This window comes from Hordeum vulgare, chromosome 3H (genome assembly GCF_904849725.1).
Source record: "Hordeum vulgare subsp. vulgare chromosome 3H, MorexV3_pseudomolecules_assembly, whole genome shotgun sequence".
Lineage (NCBI taxonomy): Eukaryota > Viridiplantae > Streptophyta > Magnoliopsida > Poales > Poaceae > Hordeum > Hordeum vulgare.
Window position 1 is genome coordinate 517,379,144 of NC_058520.1, and position 17,403 is coordinate 517,396,546.

General features: G+C 47.3%; 1 protein-coding gene across 1 annotated transcript; it reads left to right on the top strand.

Moving 5' to 3' along the window:
* The first annotated feature begins 8,350 nt into the window (after window positions 1–8,350).
* On the top strand, window positions 8,351–13,123 carry LOC123440373 (probable inactive purple acid phosphatase 27). Its single transcript, XM_045116945.1, has 13 exons — window positions 8,351–8,866; window positions 9,143–9,230; window positions 10,390–10,659; window positions 10,781–10,889; window positions 10,999–11,116; window positions 11,213–11,345; window positions 11,446–11,633; window positions 11,741–11,927; window positions 12,027–12,094; window positions 12,208–12,301; window positions 12,377–12,565; window positions 12,665–12,745; window positions 12,861–13,123. Exons 1-13 carry the CDS (start codon window positions 8,556–8,558, stop codon window positions 12,921–12,923), a joined length of 1,899 nt encoding a protein of 632 aa, XP_044972880.1. The 5' UTR covers window positions 8,351–8,555; the 3' UTR covers window positions 12,924–13,123.
* Window positions 13,124–17,403: the final 4,280 nt, after the last annotated feature.

Genomic DNA, 17,403 nt, shown 5'->3' on the forward strand with positions numbered 1-17,403 from the left:
TTGTCAAAATTATTAATTATGAAAATAGAAAATAGTTTTGCATTATTTATTCAATTTGAAACACTTTTCATTATCATAGTTTTGTCAAATTCTCAAATATGCAAAAAGAATTTTTAAGAAACATAGTTTTTAATTGAAAATAACAAAATAAGTTAATAGTTTGGATAGTCAAAATTATTAATTATGAAAATAAAAATAGTTTTGCATTATTTATTCAATTTGAAACACTTTTCATTATCATAGTTTTGTCAAATTCTCAAATACGCAAAAAGAATTTTTAATAAACATAGTTTTTAATTGAAAATAACAAAATAAGTTAATAGTTTGGATAGTCAAAATTATTAATTATGAAAATAGAAAATAGTTTTGCATTATTTATTCAATTTGAGACACTTTTCATTATCATAGTTTTGTTAAATTCTCAAATATGCAAAAAGAATTTTTAATAAACATAGTTTTTAATTGAAAATAACAAAATAAGTTAATAGTTTGGATAGTCAAAATTATTAATTATGAAAATAGAAAAAAATTGAAACTATATGAGAAATCGTGGACAAAATTCGACCTGAATTCTCTTTGAATTCAGATTGAATTTTATCCACAATTTCGAATATAGTTTCAATTTTCAGTAAGTTTAGGCCCGTAAGCCTGCTTTAGAGAGGAGCTCGATGGAGAAGCTGCGACGGGGCTTATAAACAAGTGTTAGTCCCCCTCGCTGGGCGAGGTGGGACTAAATTTATCGTGCAGCCGAGGAGGGGCTTTAGTCCCGGGTAAAGCCACGCCCCGGGACTAAAGACCCCCTTTAGTCCCGGGTGGAGCCACGCATCGGGACTAAAGACCCCCTGCTTCCCGCCTCTTGGTCTGCCCGAAAGGAGGCCTTTAGTCCCGGGGCGTGGCTCCACCCGGGACTAAAGGGGGTCTTTAGTCCCGGCTCGTGCCACGTACCGGGACTATAGATCCTCCTATTTAAGCGGGACTTCAAAAATTTCCAACCCAATTCGTCCATTTCTCTTCTTCTTCCTCTCGTTCTCCTGCCCGGCGCGGCATAGCGACGAACTAACCGACGCCGTCAAGCTGCCCGCCGTCCTGCTCGCCGCCGCCTGCCGTCCTCCTCGCCGTCGGTCGTCCTCCTCGCCGCCGCGCCGTCCTCCTCGCCGTCGCGCCGTCCTCCTCGCCGTCGTGCCGTCCTCCTCGCCGCACGCCGTTGACACCTCCGGCCGGTAAGCCCCCCGCCCCCTCCTCCCCAACACTCCGGCCAGTATAGAAGAAAAGAAGAAAAAGGAGAAGAGAAGTAGAAAAAGGAGAAGAAAGGAAGAAAAAGGAGAAGAAAAGAGGAAAAAGGAGAAGAAAAGAAGAAAAAGAAAAAGATTTTTTTGTCATTTAATTCCTACTGTTATTAGGTTTATGCTATATTATTAGGGTTAGTAATATTTAGAATTAGGTTAGGGTTACAAGAAGAAGAAATATGAACAAAAATAAAAAAATAAGATTAGGAAAAATGAAAATAAGAAGAGAAGGAGAAGAAAAGAAGAAAAAGTGTATATTGTATAGTGTATATGCTTAAGTGTATAGTGTATATAGTGTATAGTGTATAAGAAGAGGAGGAATTTTGCTATAGTGTATATAGTGTATAGTGTATAAGAAAAGAAGAAAAGAAGAGGAGGAGAAGAGAAGAAAAGAAGAGGAGGAGAAGAAAAATGAAAGTAAGAAGAGGAGGAATTTTGCTATTGTATAGTGTATATGCTTAAGTGTTAATAGTGTTTCTTAGTTTATTTTTAGCAAGCAAATTAATAGAACTAGTTTATTTTTTTAGTTCATTTTACGATGCCTATCCCGCATCCTCGTCGTCGACTCGGCGGAGGACACCTGCTTGATCAGAGGGGCCCTGTCCGGGACTGGGCTCCGCCCGGCTGGTATTGGGAGGTGCTACCTTCCGGGGGGCGTAGGTTGGTGAGGAGCCAGCCCGTCGTTGACCCGATCCTTGTTTGGTGGCGGTCGCGTGGGCCAGTGAGGGTGCCGAGGCTTCCGGACACCGCGGAGGTGGTACGTCACCGTGTCAGCGAGGAGGATGAGCACGTCCGTCGCTACATGGCTGCGTTGGAGGGCAGGTTCGAGCATACCTGGCAGGTTCTTCGGGGATCTCACTAGAGCTATGATCCTGTGATGGTTCCTTCTCTTTGGGTGTCCATCGCCCGCGCCGATACCTGTCGGGCGCTACGGTTCTAGATGTATTAGTGATGCTATATGTATGATAGTATTCGAGGAGTATTAGTGATAATATTCGACGATGTACGGACAAAAGTGATGATGTATTAGCTTATAATTGAATGCATGCTAATTTGAATACTACTTTATCTTACGATTTGGTTTTGCTTATTGAATGCTCCTACTTTGAATACTATGCAGAAATCTAGGAGTCCCGGGTGGAGCCACGACCCGGGACTTAAGTTGTTTTGGAACGGAGTTCCTGATAGAATAATTCTTTTTTGGTACAAAGGTTAAGAGAATCCGTTTTTTGCAGAACTATGGATCCACATATCAGGAACCTCGAAGAGGAAGAACTTCTCGAAGATATAATCAAAGGCGGCCCCGATGTTGAACCAGCTGAATCTCCGTCGTCATATCTAAACCAGGACGTTGGAATGGAGGTCGAGCGACACGAAGATGAAGCCAATGGGGCAGGAGATAGGTCCAATGACGGAGAAGGTGATAGCTCCACTGATGGAGAAGCCGGTGAAGAGGAGAAGTCCGGCGAGGTATACATATGAAGTTCGACAATCACTTGTAATATGTGAAAAATATTGGAGATAGCTCTATATTGTATACATATACATTCATTTGACGAATGTTTCTCCCTCTTAGGCCTCCACATCGAGCAAAACTACGAAACGAGGCCCGACTAGAAAGTTGGATGCAGGGACGCATTACACATTTGAGGTGATATTTCCTACGGGTGAACCCAAGCTTCCTAAGAATGTTGTTGACACATTCAAGAAGCAATGCGGAGTTCTCATTACGGATCACGTCCCGATCAGCGTTCGGGAGTGGAACAAGCGCAAAGGGGCAGCCGATAGTGACTATGTCGCCGAAAGGTACAAAGGTAATCTTTGGAATGATCTCATGTCACATTTCAACCTGTCAGAATGTGAGAATGAAGACGCCGCAGACAAAATGAGGGCCAAAGTCAAGCAGTGGACTCTAAAGAAGATGGCCGAACTGTTCCGTAGCTGGAAGAAGAAGCTATGGAAAAACTATCTGAAGACAAAGAAAGTGCCAGTATTCGAGGGGTATCTAGCCAAGCACGCGAATCACTGGAAGGCATTTCAAGAGTACAAGGAGTCAGAAGATGCCCATGCATTATCAGAAAAGAACAAGATAAATGCCGACAAGAAGAAATATCACCACAAGCTGGGGCTAGGGGGTTATGAGACTGCCATCCCAAAGTGGGATAAGAAAGAGCAAGATCTGCTAGATAAAGGCATCGTACCTGAACCACTCCGTGATGAGTGGGAATTGAGAGCAAGAAATTGGTTCCTTGCGCATGGTGGGTCGTATGATGAACAAACAGGGGACCTCATCTGCAATGACGGTCTTAGGATACCCAGGGAGAATTGGAAAAGGATAGTGAAAGAAATTAAGGAGGGACAAAAAAAGTTCACTGCAGATAGAGATAAAGATTTGCTCACACTGGTCCTCGGCAATGACGAACATGGAGGACGAACGCGAGGCTTCGGTCCATCTTACCCGTGGTGGCTTGGGTTTGCCAGAGACCAAGACACTTACAGAAGCTGAGAGAGAGCAAAGAAGCGGCAGCAGGATGAGGAGAATGACAAGTTCAACCAGTTGCTTGCCAGGATTAACGAGCAACAGAAGCAGATTGATGAGCTTAGAGGAGTACCGCGCGAGGAAGATCCTGCACTTGATATTACCGGCGCCATATCTAAGCGGAAAAGCAGCATGGCTGAATCTGAGGCCCCGCCCGACGATGAACGAAGAATGATAGAGGGCGGTCCCGGCTACCCCATGGATGGAATCAAGGAGTCAACATCATGTGAACTCCATCAGAAATTCAAGAACATATCCATGAAGGTGGCCGTCGGACAAGCTTTACCTTCTGGCCCTGATGCATGCTGGCATGGCCGTGAGATTCCGGCTGGCTTTGCTAAAGTCGGGGTGGATGAAATCATGACGGGGTTTAATGATATGGAGCTCGACATAGCTGGACCCGAAGATGAGAGGACACTCGGAGAAGTACTAGGTGGAGTCATCCTATGGGACAAGAACTACATCAAGCTTCCAGGCTCGGCCCCAAGGACAACACCGCTTCCGAGTCGTCGCAGGTCACCTACACCTCCATTACCTCCAAGCCCTCCACATGACCTCGGCTAGCACAACACGAGTCCATCTCGATCACCGCCGCCGGACTTGGGTCGTCCGTCTCCACCGCCGCCCGCACATGATACTAAGCGGAAGCGTGCCAGCAAGAAAGCTCCGTTGATGATTTCTAAGCGACGGAGCTCCCCAAAGCGCAAACTGTCGCCCCTCCCGAAGGTACCTCATGCTAATCTTCCTATCAGACCTTATGATCGTACCCCCGAGGAAAATGCCGCGATAACAAAGGAACAACATGAGGCGCAAATGAAAAAGAAGGAACCCGAGCCCCGCCCGGAATACACCGAGAAGCATATAGCATGGGCAAAAGACTTCATAACCCTTCCATCACAGTATGACTTACACCATAAGCCTGATGACTATACACGCACATTGCAGAAGGAAGTGAAAAAGAGCAGCTCACGTGCAAGTGCAAGTGGGAGCAAATCAAGTTCAACTACAAGCAAGAAAAAATCAGACGTTCCTCAGCTTGGACAACAGGCCAAACAGTCTATCCCACCCCTCAAGGTGTTAACCGAGAATGTTCCCCCTCTGGTGCAAGGGCAAGCTTTTGAAAGAGCAAAGGAGTTGACGGTCGAATGTGGTATCGCGGTTGAAGATTTGTTGGCTTCCCTAGACGACAGGATAACCAAGGCTGTGATAGCCCCTAAGCCACAGTTTGTCATGGGAGAGCCTTTGGTCAGCAAAGATGATCTCCCAACAAATATGCGTTACTTGCATAAATGGTACTTAAGTGAATCAAAGAATGGGAGAACGATGATCGTGCTGAGTGTCCCACGGGAGTACTACGGCCGCTCTGAAGAAATCCATATCGACTTTGATGAACTCTTCCAGATGTACAATGGCGACGCCCTCGACAAATCGCTTATGAGTGGCTATTGTCTGTAAGTTTTTCAATTCGTTGTCTACATATAACTTGTTTAGTTATTTCAATTCATTGTCTATATATAACTTGTACTCTATTATGCAGAATGAAGATTCTGGAGTGTAAAAGTAAGAGCATCCTAAATATTGGGTTTATTGACCCAGATAAAATACATATAGCGACGCTAACTGACAAACCCAAGAAGACGGAGGAAAACCTTCTAAGGTTTCTAAGAGATCAAAATTTCTGTGACCACATACTCTTTCCATACAACTTCAGGTGAGGGTCTTTACTCTGTTGTGTCCATTCACTTATAAGTGTAATTGATAAGTTACTGACACACACACACACACACACACACACACACACACACACACACACACACACATATATATATATATATATATGTGCAGCTTCCATTGGATTCTGTTGGACATTCAAATTGATAAGGGAAGAGTTGATGCCTTCGACCCATTATCGAGACCCTTGGAACAGTTCCAAAGCCTGCAGGACATACTCCAAGGGTAATTTTAATCATTCTTGCGCTCTATCGGTCTCTTTCGATGATTTTCTGATATATCAATTAATGAAAAACTTAGCAAATCATTATCCTTGTTGGGCAGGGTTTGGAAGCGGTTCAAGTGCGTGACTCCCGGTAACTTTCCTGAGAAGCTGACCTTTAGAGCGGCTCAGGTAAGTAGTAGTATGATATACTTCTATTAATTTTCAATACATTTATGATGCTAGATTATTATTTTGATTATATATATTCTATTCTCGTAAAGTGCGACCAGCAGCCACGGGGAACGCATCTATGCGGATACTATGTTTGCGAGACCATTCGCACGTTTACCTCTGAGTTCAAGGATCACAGATTCGACGTAAGCAATGAACATTCACACCTCTATTTTTACCCGTCATTCTTTCTTATCATGATTGATATTCATATTCATCTCCTCTTCTTATATAGCATACGGCCATGAGGACGAAGGTCCTACCACAGCAACGCGCGATTGCTGTTGCAGAGGAGCTTGCGGGATTTCTGAGGACGAAAGCTATAGAAGACAAATGACGATTTAGTGTAGCTAAGGGCCATTACTGATGTTCATCCATGTAATCGAATAGACGGGCTCTAGTCCCGATAATTCAGATCTCCATATAATTGTATATATATGAACGCTTGTAAGATAAGTTAATCTTATATATATATATATATATATATATATATATATATATATATATATATATATATATGCATAATTATTTCTATTTAAATTATATGAAAACTAATTCCCGAACACCAAACGAGGCATCACGTTAATCTCCCAAACACCTAAAACCCTAAAACCCAAAAATAATTTCATTCAAAAAAAAAAACCCAAAAAACCAGCAAAATATGAAAATCTTTAGTCCCGGCCCGTGTAACGAGCCGGGACTAAAGGACCTGCCCGTGGGGCGCTACGAGGCGTCCACGTGGAGCACCTTTAGTCCCGGCTTGTAAGAGGACCGGGACGAAAGGTTAGGCCTTTAGTCCCGCCCCTTTAGTCCCGGTTGGTAAACCGGGACTAAAGCCCCTTACGGGCCGGGGCTATAGGCCCTGTCCCCACTAGTGTATGTTCTATATAACACGTACCGCGTCCCTGCACATCGCACAAGCTTCTAGCCTCTATTTTCTAAAGTCCATAGGACTGGAGATAAGAAATAAAGATTTCTTCGAGTATGTTGCTGCTTATGGCTTCATGAGCTCCTTTCTTGGCATTTTGGCCGTTCAGAGAGGACTGAATGCAGACTAACAGTGGAGTGTCAGGTCAGCGGCCGAAATAGCCATTTGATTCGATACTAGTATTATTTGTCAGGCGGGTTGTTGACTTGTTGCTAACAATGTGCAGCCCTAAGTGTTTCAAATAAATTCTTCATCATTGGGTCCTGGTAGTTGTTGATCATCTGTTCTTTTGCCCAACGGGATGAAATCTTTGCAGTCCATACATAGGTAGTCCTGGTGTGTCCTGTTGAAACTCTTTCAAAACGTGTTGTATTCCGGTGAGAAACTGTGCTCTGATGTAAAAAGACATTATATGCAAAAGATATTACTGCTGGGATGATATAACTGATCTATGTGAAAAAAAAGGAAAAGAATGTTTTGCCATGCCCGTACCCCTCCGTCTCGGTGTATAAGTTATCTTAGGTTGTGCACCATGACCAAGACGGAGAGGAAAACGAAAGAAATCAATGCTAATTTGCTAATTAATATCATTGCATGCAATGAATTGACCAGTGCATGTTGTGCTAGTTAGTCTCAAGTCATTAAAAACATACATGCCCCACGTCTTTTATTGGTTGATTCCTTTATTCATGTCAAAAAACAAGAAACGAGGTGAAAGTTAATGCATCGTGCCTAAGTGTTTTGAGATTATTTGATTTTCGTAAGATGACTTATTCATGAAGACGAAGGAAGTACTTCTCATTGCCATTGCCTTGCTATAGTATTTAATTCACGCGCATATCGGTGATTAATTCGCTTTACGGGGAAGCGTCTGAACCATTTGAACCTCATATAGTACACACATACATACGGCTTGCACTATGGCGTGACGCCCTAGTCTTTTGCTGCGGCCCAGCCGATGCGTGGGCATGACAGTCGATAAGAACCGTGGGAAAACTTTCACGCTAATTAAGTGAAACTTTAATCTTGATGTTACCAGGTGCCTGAAAGTTTCCATCATCACCGAAAGGATATACTACTCCTGTACTCCAATCTAGAGAGGATATACTGCTGTGAAGTTATCCTGGAGATCATCAGGGCAATTTTGTATCGTCCCGCGCGATCCAAGAGCATATGCCGTACGTGCTTTTCTGTGCCGTCTGAAACTGAAAGTTCTCCCTCACTGTCAGCCAGACATCGCCATAACGGTGGGCATTCAGCCCAAGCGACAGCGCAGCGGCCGCGGGCGTCCGACGCGGTCGGGTCTCGATCGGAACAAGCCTTGCGATCGCGGACAAACAGACGAAAGCGCCCGGCTTGGCAGCCCCCGCCGCGGCGTCGTGCCGCTATAGCTTCCTCCTCCCGCCCTCGACCGGTCGCTTTCGGGCACGCTGCTGATATCCCAATGCCCCCCCGCCCTCGTTGCCACGCCCTCCCCATTCTCGTCCGCACAGCCGCGCGCTCGTGTTGGCGTCGCCTCCTTCCATAACTCCATCCCCCACCGCCGTAGTACGTCGCCACTATAAGCTGCAGGCTGTACGTCCAGCGTATCATCCACTGTACGTACGTACGCCGGGAGGGGGCGCGCGCCGGGCGATGGGGTTCCCTCCTTCGTGGCGTGGTGGGTTCCTGCTCGTGCTTCTCGGCCTCTGCGCCGCGTGCTGGGGGCTCCCGCCGCCGGTGCCGGCGCCGGAGATGCTGCACGAGAGCTTCGCGGGGAAGTCGGAGTTCAGGACGGTAAACCGGAGGCCGCTGGAGTCGTGCCTGAACCCGAGCCCGTACCTGTCCATCAATGTCAGCACCGCCGGCCCGCTGCCCGACGAGGCGTTCCTCAACGTCACCGTCGCCGGCGTCTTCAGGCCCCACGGCTCGCACTGGGTCGCCATGATCACGCCTTCAAACTCCAGGTACGTACGCACGCACAGCTCTAGAGAAAAAGGATGAACATTCATACGACGTTTTTCTCTTTTTCTTTTTGAAACTCCTGCATCAATCGATGTGATGTTTTTGTTTCGTCCTCCTACCTATCCAAGCTTGGAAAAAAATAGTGTGATTTCATTCGTTTTCCCAGGACGTATACGTACGTAGTGTTCATCACAGCATGTTTACTTTTGCCTTCCGATGGACCTGCGTGCATGTGAATCATTTACTAACAATAGTGTACGTGCATGCCGATGGCGCAGCGTTTCCGGGTGTCCACTGAGCGGCCTGAACTATTTGGAGACCGGCGACACGGCGAAGCTCCCTCTTCTGTGCCACTACCCCGTCAAGGTGAACCCTCTGCCCTTTGCCTTTTGCATGCACCACTTGCCAAACTGACCGTTAGCTGCCGCTTCGCCACAGTAGAATCTTACTCTAGTTGCCACTTGCCACAGGATCGTACAGTACATGCTATCATATGTTTTAGCGGCAACCATCAGTGCTCGATATGTAGCACCACGTACGGCGTGTCTTCACGTGAACAACTCCTGTACATGCACCATTGCTCTTGCTCAGATTTTCGGCCTTCATTAAGAGGTTGTTATGTTTACGGAAAGGCAGTGGTATGATTCGTTAGGCGCCGGTCCAGTCATGTGCGTTGGCCTCGCCGGAAATGGCCATCCATGAAGCATGCCAACTTCTCAAGCTTGCTACGCCGGCTATATATGTCCGTACATGTGGGCGGCACATGCATGCACGGCGTGTGCTGCTCCATGGATCAATGCATGACAGTGCCTAGCGTAATATTGCTGTGAACTACGTGGATCGTGCACGTGCGCCGCTAGCGTTAAGACGTGAACAACAATTAATCTGTCGTTCTAAAAGAAATAAATCTCTCGGGCCTTCGTTCTTTCTTATTCAAGCGAATGTAGGACTATATCTTGCCATGGACGGGGCCGGGCCGGGCCGTGCTTGGGCCAGGCCCTAAGAAGCCCATGGCAGAAAATTAAGGCCCAAGCCTGGCCCAGGCCCTGCCATCGGGCCTACTTTGAAGCCCAAGCCCGACCCATCTTTTCAAAAGCCCGTTGGGTTTGGGACCGTGGGCCGGGCCTCTTCTTTAAAATTTCAATATGTCAAGCCCAAGCCCAAGCCTGTCCCACGGGCAAGCCCATAGGGCCAGGCCCTAAGAAGCCCATGGCAGAAAGTTAGGGCCCAAGCCTGGCCCAGGCCTTGCCATCAGGCCTACTTTGAAGCCCAAGCCCGACCCATCTCTTCAAAAGCCCGTTGGGTTTGGGACCGTGGGCCGGGCCTCTTCTTTAAGATTTCAATATGTCAAGCCCAAGCCCAAGCCCGGCCCACGGGCAAGCCCATAGGGCCTAGGCCCTGTATTTTGGAGCCGGGCCTGGGCAGGCCGTCCCGGCCGGGCGGGAGATGCCAGGTATATGTAGGACCAATTGATTGTAGGGCCTGCTTAGCGGGCTGATGCATGACACGACGGGGTTGGACGCAGGCCCAGCTGGTGAAGAGCGACCCGGACTACCTGGGGTGCAAGAAGGCGGCGTGCCAGAAGCGGGACCCGTCGGGCGGCTGCAAGGTCCGGACGTGCGGCGCCACGCTGACGTTCCACGTGATCAACTTCCGCACGGACCTGGAGTTCGTCTTCTTCGCCGGCGGGTTCCAGACGCCGTGCCTCCTCAAGCGCTCCGGCGTCCTCCGCTTCGCCAACCCGGCCAAGCCGCTCCACGGCCACCTCTCCAGCACCGACTCCACCGCCACCTCGGTACGTACGTGATCGAGCACCCACCCACGCACCCATCTCGACGACGAGCAGATGGAGAGCATTCCATCTGAAAACGTAATCGTGGTTTTCCACATGCATGGTGCTGGATTTGTGTTGTCAGATGAGGATCACGTGGGTGAGCGGCGACGGGAGGTCGCAGCAGGTTCAGTACGCAGGGGGCAGGGTGGCTGCCTCCGCGGCCACGACGTTCACGCAGAAGGAAATGTGCAGTGAGTGGTCGAATGCTCGTCATCGCGCCTACAGTAGATTTTATTATACTGTACGTATTAGAAGAAAGTGATTCAGTTGCCATGTTTTGTAACTCTTGGCTCTGCGCAGGTGTCCCGGTGTTGCCGAGCCCGGCCAAGGATTTCGGGTGGCATGATCCTGGCTACATCCATTCGGCCGTCATGACCGGCCTCCAGCCTTCCCAGTCCTACGACTATCGTTACGGAAGGTGAAGTTGATTCCATTATGGCTAAACAACAGGAAGACAAAGCTGTGTCAATTGAGATCGTTGATGCGTTCGTTGGTATATACATTGTCTGTGCAGTGATTCTGTGGGTTGGAGTGACACTGTCAAGTTTAGAACCCCTCCAGCTGCAGGGTCAGACGAGACGTCCTTTGTGATCTATGGCGACATGGGGAAGGCTCCACTAGACCCGTCGGTGGAACACTATATTCAGGTACGAGTGCCAGAATTGCCTGGGTGTAAGAACTTTCAGTATACGTGATGCACCCTTCCGGTGCTGATGCCCATCTGATGACACACACGACGATCTGCAGCCTGGATCGATCGATGTGACCAGAGCGGTGGCCAAAGAGATGCAGAGCGGCAAGGTCGACACCATCTTCCACATAGGAGACATCAGCTACGCCACGGGGTTTCTGGTCGAGTGGGACTTCTTCCTTCACCTCATCAAGCCACTCGCTTCTCAGGTCTCCTACATGACCGCCATTGGCAACCACGAGAGGTGATTTGTTTCTGAACCCACAACGAGTTAACATCGCACTCTTCAGTGACAAATAACCTCGAGCTACCAATAGTTGATGAAGGAAATGACGTGTTTCTCTTTTCCAGGGATTATGCAGGGTCGCGGTCCGTGTACGTGACCCCGGATTCGGGCGGCGAATGCGGGGTCGCCTATGAGTCCTACTTCCCCATGCCGGCTACCGGCAAGGACAAGCCGTGGTACTCCATGGAGCAAGGGAGCGTCCACTTCATCGTCATGTCCACCGAGCATCCATGGTCGGAGAAGTCGGAGCAGGTATGTTACCAGCACTTGCGCCTTCCCGTTTCAGGCTTGGCAAATTGTTTGCATGCTGATTATGTTTACTCTGCCAACTTTGATGCCCCGTGTGGATAGTACAACTGGATGGAGAGGGATTTGTCGTCGGTCGATCGATCCAGGACTCCATGGGTGATCTTCATTGGGTGAGCTTCTGAAGATAACCAAAGTTGTTTTTTCTTTTCTGAACCAAGTGAGTTTGTTCTTGCCTTGTTGACGTCCCCGCAAGTAACACCTGCCATTCTGATGACCATTACAGGCACAGACCAATGTATTCATCGAATATAGGGATAATACCCAGCGTGGACCCAGATTTTGTTGCCTCTGTGGAGCCACTCTTGCTCAACAATAAGGTAGAAGAAGATCACACTGCAATGCATCATATTCAGCAGGCAAGAAGCTGTTTGCTTGACGTATTTTGGTCACAGGTGGATTTGGTTTTCTTCGGCCATGTCCACAACTACGAGAGGACGTGCGCAGTTTACAAGGGCAAGTGCAGAGGCATGCCGACGAAGGATGCCAGTGGGATCGACACCTACGATAATAGCAACTACACTGCGCCAGTCCATGCCATCGTTGGAGCAGGAGGGTTCAGCTTGGACGGCTTCTCTTTCATTGTAAGAGCTCTAGCAAGTAGAATCGTGTATGTTTAGTACCTCGCATAGTGATACGTATGCTTCTCTGACAACCTCCTGTCGATGTTGTCCATATTTCAGCGGCAGAGCTGGAGCGTGTCGAGGATTTCAGAGTTCGGCTATGCCAGGGTGCACGCCACGAGGACCAGTGTGTTGGTTCAGGTAAGCTTCACCTTCCTTTTTTCTTTTTCCTCTTGGGGAGTTTTGCATGCGAAGTTAACAATTGATGCTCAGTTTCCTTAGCAAAAAACAATAACTGATGCTCTGTTTTCTTCAGTTTGTAAGCTCAGGGACGATGGAGATCCGGGACCAATTTAGGATTGTGAAGGGAGGCAGATGATCCAAGAGTAGCTACAGCCTACAGCCCGAGGCAAATATAAGGGGAATTTGTAACTAGTTTTCTTTCACTTGTGATGTACTGTAAATACTGATGAAAGAAAGACAAACGCTGAACTACGATGGACACGTCAGTGTATAGCTTTTTATAGCCGTGTATGGTTACTGTAAGATTTATATCGAAATGCGTTCCTTTCATACCAAGTTTATTTATTTTCATACAATTGTGTTGTACTCCCTCCGTTCCTAAATATAAGTCTTTTAAGGGATTTTACTAAGAATCTACATACGAAGCAAAATGAGTGAACCAACACTCTAAAGTACGTCTATATACATCCGTACGTAGTTACTTAGTAATTTTTTTAAAAAGACTTATATTTAGGAACGGAGGGAGTAATTAGCTTCATGGATTTCCATACGCATTTATGCGCATTGTATATTTCTATATATTTCTGATATTATGCGTAAAAAATCACGGAATTAGGACATTTTCAACTCCGTCCATCAAAACACGGACCGGTCCGAATGTTCGAATTCCTGAAAACCGAAAGCAAAGCTGAAGGAGTTTCATGGGTGCCCATAACTATGCCACCGAGGCGTATGATATCGAAAATTCTATACATACGAACAGGCTACGAACAACCAACGTAAACCTTCCATAAACACTCTTCCTGCCCCCGATTTTAACTGGGGTGGGGCCCAGGTGCTAATCCTGGCCCAATTGCCTTGTCCCACATCAGCCCGTAAGAGAACCTTCCCCAAATATGAACATAACAAATATCATCTAACACCGAAAACACAAAGATGATGCATACAAACTCCATTTTCAATGAACTTGAGTTTGACAAGAAAACGAACACAAACTCTAAAACGTCGCATAGAGAAGGACCAAATAAGCATCAATAAATATGATGCCAAGTTGGATGCAATGATTTGAGCTCTCTACGAATGATATGATCAAGATATTCACTCGAGAGCCTTCCTTGATAGTACGACAATCAATCTTATAACATGGTCTCCCAACTAACACCATGTCAACATGTAGAAGGTCCGGGGGCACCCAACCCTATTCCTGGAGGGAACTTCCGCATCCTACTACGTCCTACGAGACGGAACTCCCACTCCATGGTCGCATCCATGAGAATCAATTAAAAAAATCCTATTAGGTTTACATTAATCATGAATCTATTAACCATTGGTCGATGGGATTTAGTTGATCCATGCATGCCTCCGGTCCGTTTCGTTACGGGTCAAACACCTTATGTATCCATACATACCCTCATAATCCAATAAAACCACCATAGATAGAATTGCATCATGTAACGCGTGCATTGCTCATGGTTCTAAAAGAGAAAACATGCATTCTTGTTTGATTATGCACCCACATGTGTCATGGAACCAAGTTAAGTATCACACTAGTGTGTATAATTAGGATATAACCATCATAGAGGGAGTGCATGTTCAATTAACCTATCAACATAGCACATATAAAGGTTTAGGTGACCTTTTGCTCCATGTTTCCCATGTGTATACTCATGTCCCATAACCCCATCTTTTATTTCGGAGATTAATGTCTTTGATTACGGACCCCCCTCCACACACACAATCTCTGGGAGTCCTTCTAGGCCGTGATCTAATTTTCTTGAGCCATACATTTCCCCTTCTTTATTGAGGCCAACTCCACCGCACGACCCCAAAGGGACGTCCGGTTTGGCCAGATTTTGTCCGTTTGGGGCGGCAATGGGTTCGTCCATATTCACTTCTGCCCGTTGGGTCGTGCGTTGATATGTCTCCAACGTATCTATAATTTTGATGGTTTCATGCTATTATCTTGTCAAACTTGGGATGTTTTGTATGCATTTTATATCTTTTTTGAGACTAACTTATTAACTCAGTGCCAAGTGCCACTTCCTGTTTTTTCCATGTTTTTGACCCCTTTGAGAGGAGGATTTCAAATGGAGTCCAAACGGATCGAAACAACCAAAAAGATTTTTTCCGAAACAGAAGAAGATCGGGAAACGTGCGAATCAGGGCAGGGGGCCAGCAGGGACCCCGCAATTCCCCTAGCCACGGCCAGGTGGGGCCCGTGCCTCCTAGGCTTGTGGGCTCCCTGGGCCACCTCTGCCCTAGGTCTTTCGCCTATAAATTCCCTAAAATCCCAGAAAAAATCACGAGATCATCGAAAGTACTTTTCCGCCGCCGCAAGCTTCTGTCTCCACAAGATCCCATCTGGGGCACGTTCTGGTGCCCTGCTGGAGGGGGGATTCGGATACAGAGGGCTTCTTCATCAACACCATGACCTCTCCGATGATGCGTGTGTAGTTCACCATAGACCTACGAGTCCATAGCTAGTAGCTAGATGGCTTCTTCTCTCTCTTGGATCTTCAATACAAAGTTCTCCATGATCTTCATGGAGATCTATCCGACGTAATCTTATTTTGCGGTGTGTTTGTCGAGATCCGATGAATTGTGGATTTATGATCAGATTATCTATGAATCTTATTTGAGTTTCTTCTGATCTCTCTTATGCATGATTTCATATCCTTGTAATTCTCTTCGAGTTGTGGGTTTTGTTTGGCCAACTAGATCTATGATTCTTGCAATGGGAGAAGTGCTTGGTTTTGGGTTCATACCGTGCGGTGACCTCACCCAGTGACAGAAGGGGTAGCGAGGCACACATCGTGTTGTTGCCATCAAGGGTAAAAAGATGGGGTTTTCATCATTGGTTTGAGATTATCCCTCTACATCATGTCATCTTGCTTAAGGCGTTACTCTGTTCGTCATGAACTCAATACACTAGATGCATGCTGGATAGCGGTCGATGTGTGGAGTAATAGTAGTAGATGCAGAAAGTATCGGTCTACTTGTCTCGGACGTGATGCCTATATGTATGATCATTGCCTTAGATGTCGTCATGACTTTGCGCGGTTCTATCAATTGCTCAACAGTAATTTGTTCACCCACCGTAGTACTTGCTATTTTGAGAGAAGCCTCTAGTGAACACTATGGCCCCCGGGTCTACTTCACACCATATTTTCAGCCTTACTCTTTTTCTTCATTGCACTTTCCTCCTTCAGATCTCACTTTGCAATCAATCTTGAAGGGATTGACAACCCCTTTATAGCGTTGGGTGCAAGCTCTTTGTGTTTGTGCAGGTACTCTGGACTTGACGAGATTCTCCTACTGGATTGATACCTTGGTTCTCAAACTGAGGGAAATACTTACTGCTCCTGTGCTGCATCACCCTTTCCTCTTCAAGGGAAAACCAACGCAAGCTCAAGAGACGACAAAAGGTTTCTGTCGACGTAGCATGCGTGCGCCCACCGCGCGGCCGCACCTCAAATCATGTCCGTGTTGGGCGTGACTAAAAAAAATAGAAAAACTTAAATAAAAAGTAAATAAACGCAGTTAAAAAAACTTAAAACATAAAAATAAGGGCCACGACCACAAAACGGCCCAGTTTCACCGTCGTTGACATAATTAACATAAAAATAATAATTAAAAAACGCCTGTCGATGCCTTGGCCGTCGCCGTCTTTAGTGGCCGCCGGTGTCATCATCGTCGTTGACGAGGTCGACGTAGGCCGGCGGCGTCCAGAGGTGGGCCGATGGTCCGTGGTGCACGGGGGCGGGTTGGAAACTGGCAGGTGCTTGCACCACCTCCTCCCGTGGCGAGGCATCCCGCTCCGGTGACCGCGGCGGCATGGGGTACCAGTTCACACCCCCACTGCATGCGCCATCTCGAGAGCCGTGCACGACCAGCTCCACTGTCGGCCCACCAGATACGGGTGGAACGAGGCCACCGGGGCGTCCTCCATCACCTCCTCCGCCTCCATCAGCTCGGGGATGGCGACGTCGCCGGCCACAGAGTGGGCCATCCTCTAGGCCCGACCATTGGCGTTCATCATGCGTGATCATGGAGTCCTCCATGACATGCCGCATGAGCCGGGCCTCCTCCTGTGCTGTCATGCGAGGAGGTGGAGGTGGTGGGGCAGACGGGGAAGGCGACGGCGTGGGCGTGAGGCCGCGCACCCGTGTACACCCGCGCACCTCCTGACGTGGCCGCCGTGGCCCCGACACCGTGCCGGCGAAGTATGAGGTGCGCCGCATGTCGTGCTCGTCCCTGATGACCCACAAGTATAGGGGATCTATCATAGTCCTTTCGATAAGTAAGAGTGTCGAACCCAACGAGGAGCAGAAGGATCTAACAAGTGGTTTTCAGCAAGGTAGTATCTGCAAGCACTGAAATTATTGGTAACAAGTAGTTGTGTGGTGGGATGATTCGTAGCAAGTAACAAAAGTAACAATGGTGCAACAAAGTGGCCCAATCCCTTTTGTAGCAAGGTACAAGCCTATACAAAGTCTTATAGGAGGTAAAACGCTCCCGAGGACACATGAGAATTTCTGTCAAGCTAGTTTTTATCATGTTCATATGATTCGCGTTCGTTACTTTGATAGTTTGATATGTGGGTGGACCGGCGCTTG